A 6,502-nucleotide genomic window follows, 5' to 3' on the forward strand; every position below is an offset into this window, starting at 1 on the left:
GCCTTTTGGAGGAACTGGCAGGGAAGCTTTTGGGAAAGTGATTCATGACCTCCTAATCTAGTTGCCTGGAAAGTTCTGATACATTTTCCTAATTTACAACACGTCCCCATATTGCCTATTAAAACTGACTATAGCCACGTACCTAGTGCGTGTGAAATTAATTCGAGGAAATCAAATTTTCCCAGGTACATGATGATGAGGGACTGTTGGCATGCGGTGCCCTCCCAGAGACCAACGTTCAAGCAGTTGGTAGAAGACTTGGATCGAATTCTCACTCTCACAACCAATGAGGTAAGAACCTCCTTCCAGAAGCCCCTTGTCCTTGGTTGGCTTGTGAGACACATAGCATTTTACACGCACACTCCCCTGTTGGCTGTTGGTTGGAGTCTGTGGTCTTGTTTATTCTTTTTCCATAGGGGTCAGATAGTTCAGCTATGGGTTCCTCTGAAATCATGATTTTTCTCAGAACTTCATTTTGTGAGTTCTGACTCACGAAACCAAAGACAGAGGGACATCCCCGAGGCCGCCCTCAGTGTAGCTGCTGGTGGAGCAGTCTGGGACGTGTGTGGGAGAGTGGGAAAGGGGAAGCAGTATTCACTTGCAGGACTTTGGTGTGCATGGGAGAGAGCTTGGATTCCTGTGCAAGTTTGATTCTGTGCTTTGGTCATTAGTGGGTGAACTGATAACGTTCTCATCATTTGCTTGATGGAATACAACGAAGTTTTGTAACGCCAGCTTCTGTTACCACAATACTATCCTATGTGATCCTGTCGGTAATGGTATGTGCCTTGCAGCCTCTTTCTAGGTGTATGTAAACATACCCTGTTTTCTATGAGCAACTTACATGATTTTTACATAAAAACATGTACCTTTTGCTAAAATATTTATTTTCCCTAAAATATTTATGATCTCTGCCGGGTGCAGTGGCTCTCACCTGTAATCCCAGCACTTTGGGAAGCCGAGGTGGGCAGATCACTTGAGGTCAGGAGTTTGAGACGAGCCTGGCCAACATGGCAAAACCTCATCTCTACGAAAAATACAAAAATTAGTTGTATGTGGTGGTGTGTGCCTGTAATCCCAGCTACTCAGGAGGTTGAAGTAGGGAAATCACTTGAACCCAGGAGGCGAAGGTTGCAGTGACTGAGATTGCACCACTGCACCGCAGTCTGGGAGACAGAGCAAGACTTCATCTCAAAAAAAATAGTAATAATTTATGATCTTTGCCAACAAAAGAAACACTCGTCTGTCACTCATTGTCCAAATTTAGCCATGTTAGTGGCTGTTTCAATATGCAGATAGAGTGCCTTTTCTAATTATGGAAAGCATATGCTCTGAGCAGGAAAGATGTTAAACCCATCAAGTCCAGTCAAATCTTAAGATAGAGAAATTGTTAATGAATGTGTTTGGAGATATTTAATGAGGATGCACAATAGTGTTTTTTTACACAGGAAACTAACTCCAAACCATGCAATTGTCTCAACAAGAAAAATAGTAAGGTCCCCCAAATATTTTAGAAGGAAAATAATACACTTAATTTCTGATTTAGAAAATAGTTTTAGAGTGATTTCTTAAAAAATAATAATCAAATGTAGTGATATGAAGTCTTAACTCAGCAGCTTTATCTTATGGTCTGACTGTGGCCTGTGCTGGATAAAAGGAAGAGATTGCATTTAAATGAATACAGCTGACCTTCAGAAGTTGAAAGGAAAGGAACGGTTCAAGGGGGGAAAGAAACCACCTTTCTTCTTCCGCCAAAATTGTTGTTTCTAGTATAAGTTCCTTTAACTGTAGACTTGGAATCTACTGATATCCCTATTTTTTTCCTATCAGATCTGAAAAGTTTATGGCTTCATTTAGAAACTGGGAAAAGTGGCCGGGCGCGGTGGCTCAAGCCTGTAATCCCGGCACTTTGGGAGGCCGAGGCAGGTGGATCACGAGGTCAGGAGATCGAGACTATCCTGGCTAACATGGTGAAACCCCGTCTCTACTAAAAATACAAAAAACTAGCCGGGCGTGGTGGCGGGCGCCTGTAGTCTCAGCTACTTGGGAGGCTGAGGCGGGAGAATGGCGTGAACCCGGGAGGCGGAGCTTGCAGTGAGCCGAGATCACGCCACTGCACTCCAGCCTGGGAGACACAGCGAGACTCCGTCTCAAAAAAAAAAAAAAAAAGAAACTGGGAAAAGTTGGCCAGGCGCAGTGTCTCACGCCTGTAATCCCAGCACTTTGGGAGGCCAAGGTGGGCGGATCATGAGGTCAGGAGTTCCAGACCAGTCTGGCCAACATGGTGAAACCCTGTCTCTACTAAAGATACAAAAAATTAGCCGGGCATGTTAGTGTGCGCCTGTAATCCCAGCTACTTCAGGAGGCTGAGGCAGGAGAGTCGCTTGAACTGGAGAGGTGGAGGTTGCAGTGAGCCGAGATCATGCCATTGCACTCTAGCCTGGGCGACAGAATGAGAGCGAGAGTCCGTCTCAAAAAAACCAAACCAAAACAAAACAACAACAACAAAAAAAAAAACTGGGAAAAGCACTAAAGTTCTATTTTAATCTCATGTCTATGCTCAAAGTGATTTATTTATATATTGACATGTAGAGTGGGTCCGTTCATACTGAAATTTGTATCTAGTATCCTAAAATAAAAAAGCAGAATGCCATATTGTCTGACGGATATAAAAATCGAAGTTTCTTTCCTTCTGAAAATCATTACCATATGCTCAAGAAAAATGGTTCCATTTAGGACAAAATTTCGTTTTTATCATTGTAAGCAAAAAGTTCTCTTTTGATGTGGTGGGCGTGTTTGTTTCCAGTTGTGTGGTTAATGCTGATGTTGTTGGAACTGACACATTCCCCTTCTGGGATGGGGACTCTTTCTCTTGCCAACCCTGGTGATGAATTATAGGGTGTGTGTGTGTGTGTGTGTGTGTGTGTGTGTCTTTAAACATGTCTAGTTGCCAACATTCCGTGGGCTCTTTTCTGATAACACTGAGGCTGTTTGTGCTGTGGTCTGCACTTTTTGCCCCCTCTCAGCAAAACCACATGTCATAGAATAGTCATTGGCTTCTGGATGTGTGAGCAGAACGGCCCCACTGTGCCAGCCCAGTGGAGGCAGAGAGACCCACAGGCTCCCAGTTTAGAAAGCTTTTCATAGCTTCAGAAAAGGGGTCGGCAACTGCTTTCTGTGAAGGGCCAAGGAGTAAATATTTTCAGCTTCACGGGCCCTATGGTCTCTGTCTCAACTTTGCCACTGTAGCCCCAGAGTAGCCACAGACAATATGTAAATAGATGTGTTCTAGTAGATGAGTTCAAGATCTAACACATCTGATAGATGCGTTCTAGTCTGTCTTCTGGTACAATTTGATGGATCCTGAAATTGGAATTTTCTCTAATTGTATATAAATTTTATTCATTTTAATGCTACAGGATATTATTATTCTTTTGATTTTTTTTGACCACTTACTAATGTTAAAGACCATCTTTAGCCCTCAGGCCATACAAAGCAGTCCGTGGGCACCCAAGTCAGGGGAAGTGTCATCCTGGGGTGACTCAGAGGGCTTTTTGCAGCCAGCACCGGATGCCTTGGGGAGCAGAGGACACTTTCTGAATCTCAAACCTTCAAAACTTTGAAACTTAACCTGTATTTTCCTAAAGTTTCCTTTAACAGCGCATTATGGATTTAACATACATGAGTATATCCAAGCCTTTTTTGAACCTGTTTACATTTTCGGCCCAGAGAGCTTCTGAGAGTAATGACTTACATGTGTTAAATTACCCAGTGAATGAAGAAGTATTCCCCTTCAATTATCCCAGAAACTACAATAGTAAAATGTAATTCAGAAAATAAATATTCATGGTCTCAACTACTTAAAGGGGGCCTGGGGACCCACAGCATGTTCCTGGTTTTCATTTTGTTGGGGCTCGCATGTGAAGCAAGGGCTTTAGCGAGGAGGTGGTGTCGATTCAGCAGGTCATTTAGGTCCGTGTGAAGTCGAGTTGCCTGCCCGGCACCTATAGCTCAACTAGGTTTTATTGTTCTCTACCTGCCAATCATTGATTTATGATGGGTTTCAAGAGAAAAGCTAAGGGCAGCCTGGAGTACATCAGACGTGGGTCTCACGGGGAGGTCTTTGTGGAATTCAGGTGGGCTGAGTCTCTGTTCACCTTCTGGGGGTCTCCTGTCTTGTCCCGCATCCGGTACCCACATCTCAAGAGCTTGTGTTTAAAATAAAACTCTTCTCTTCCGTTCTTTCAGGAATACTTGGACCTCAGTCAGCCTCTCGAACCATGTTCACCTTGTTATCCTGACACAAGATGAAATAAAACTCTTCTCTTCCGTTCTTTCAGGAATACTTGGACCTCAGCCAACCTCTCGAACAGTATTCACCTAGTTACCCTGACACAAGAAGTTCTTGTTCTTCAGGAGATGATTCTGTTTTTTCTCCAGACCCCATGCCTTACGAACCATGCCTTCCTCAGTATCCACACATAAATGGCAGTGTTAAAACATGAATGACTGTGTCTGCCTGTCCCCAAACAGGACAGCACCGGGAACCTAGCTACACTGAGCAGGGAGACCATGCCTCCCAGAGCTTGTTGTCTCCGCTTGTATATATGGATCAGAGGAGTAAATAATTGGAAAAGTAATCGGCATACGTGTAAAGATTTATACAGTTGAAAACTTGTAATCTTCACCAGGAGGAGAAGAAGGTGTCTGAAGCAGTGGATTGCCACAAGCCACCACGTAACCCCTCTCAGCTACCGCGCGTACTGGCTGTGGACCAGTCGGACTCAAGGTGGACATATGTTCTGCCTTCCTTGTTAATTTTGTAATAATTGGAGAAGATTTATGTCAGCACACACTTACAGAGCACAAACGCAGTATATAGGTGCTGGATGTATGTAAATATATTCAAATTATGTATAAATATATATTATATATTTACAAGGAATTATTTTTTGTATTGATTTTAAATGGATGTCCCAATGCACCTAGAAAATTGGTCTCTCTTTTTTTAATAGCTATTTGCTAAATGCTGTTCTTACACAGAATTTCTTAATTTTCACCGAGCAGAGGTGGAAAAATACTTTTGCTTTCAGGGAAAATGGTATAACATTAATTTATTAATGAATTGGTAATATACAAAACAATTAATCATTTATAGTTTTTTTGTGTAATTTAAGTGGCATTTCTATGCAGGCAGCACAGCAGACTAGTTAATCTATTGCTTGGACTTAACTAGCTATCAGATCCTTTGAAAAGAGAAATATTTACAATATATGACTAATTTGGGGAAAATGAAGTTTTGATTTATTTGTGTTTAAATGCTGCTGTCAGACGATTGTTCTTAGACCTCCTAAATGCCCCATATTAAAAGAACCCAGTCATAGGAAGGTGTTTCATTTTGGTGTGCAACCCTGTCATTACGTCAACGCAATGTCTAACTGGACTTCCCAAGACAAATGGTACCAGCGTCCTCTTAAAAGATGCCTTAATCCATTCCTTGAGGACAGACCTCAGTTGAGATGATAGCAGAATGTGCTTCTCTCTGGCAGCTGGCCTTCTGCTTCTGAGTTGCACATTAATCAAATTAGCCTGTATTCTCTTCAGTGAATTTTGATAATGGCTTCCAGACTCTTTGGCGTTAGAGACGCCTGTTAGGATCTTCAAGTCCCATCATAGAAAATTGAAACACAAGAGTTGTTCTGCTGAGAGTTTTGGGGATACGTCCATCTTTTTAAGGGATTGCTTTCATCTAATTCTGGCAGGACCTCACCAAAAGATCCAGCCTCATACCTACATCAGACAAAATAATCGCGGTTGTTCCTTCTGTCCTAAAGTATTGTGTTTTGCTTTTGAAACACCAACTCACTTTGCAATAGCCATGCAAGATGAATGCAGATTATACTGATCTTATGTGTTACAAAATTGGAGAAAGTATTTAATAAAACCTGTTAATTTTTATACTGACAATAAAAATGTTTCTACAGATATTAATGTTAACAAGACAAAATAAATGTCACGCAACTTATTTTTTTAATACTCGTGTCTTACCAAATGGTTTCCTGTGCCTGGAGGTGCTGACTGAGTGCTGTTGTGTATGCAGGAAGGGCAGGGCTGCCAAGGGTCTTATGTGCTGCACACGGGGGTGACTTGCCAGAGGGCTTGACTGAGACCAGCAGTACCTGTGACAGGTTGAGGTTGATCCAGTGGAAAATCCGAATCGGTTGGTTGGAGCCCTGGCTGGGTTGCTTACTGGTACCTCAATGGAATCATCGTTCCTTTCTGAGCCCTACCAGTTCCCCAGAGGAGCAAATGAAGAGCCACGTGGTAGAGAGCTTTGCAAACTGGGAGGTGACCTAAGGATGACAGGTATTGAGTAGGGAAGACGTTCAGAACATCTGAATCCTGGGGACTTCGGAACCTTTTAGGCTGTTTTCTTTGTGATGTATGGAGAGAAGGATTTGCTTCAAATTTTCCAAAAGAAACCTTGGACACATGTTTGAAT

General features: G+C 42.5%; 1 protein-coding gene across 15 annotated transcripts in view; it reads left to right on the top strand.

Annotated features, from left to right (window-relative positions):
* Nucleotides 1–6,034, top strand: part of LOC105469674 (fibroblast growth factor receptor 2) — a 122,424-nt gene extending 116,390 nt beyond the window's left edge. For 11 of the 15 annotated variants that reach the window (XM_011721031.3, XM_011721061.3, XM_011721052.3 and 8 more), the window contains 2 exons: nucleotides 186–291; nucleotides 4,341–4,799. In XM_011721031.3, coding sequence (XP_011719333.1) covers nucleotides 186–291; nucleotides 4,341–4,505 — 271 coding nt within the window. In that variant the 3' untranslated portion in view covers nucleotides 4,506–4,799. Of the gene's footprint in view, nucleotides 1–185; nucleotides 292–4,248 lie in introns of all 15 variants that reach the window. The other 4 variants (XM_011721070.3, XM_011721138.2, XM_011721080.3 and 1 more) reach the window with 2 other exon arrangements.
* Nucleotides 6,035–6,502: the final 468 nt, after the last annotated feature.

Source organism: Macaca nemestrina, chromosome 9 (assembly GCF_043159975.1).
Source record: "Macaca nemestrina isolate mMacNem1 chromosome 9, mMacNem.hap1, whole genome shotgun sequence".
NCBI lineage: Eukaryota > Metazoa > Chordata > Mammalia > Primates > Cercopithecidae > Macaca > Macaca nemestrina.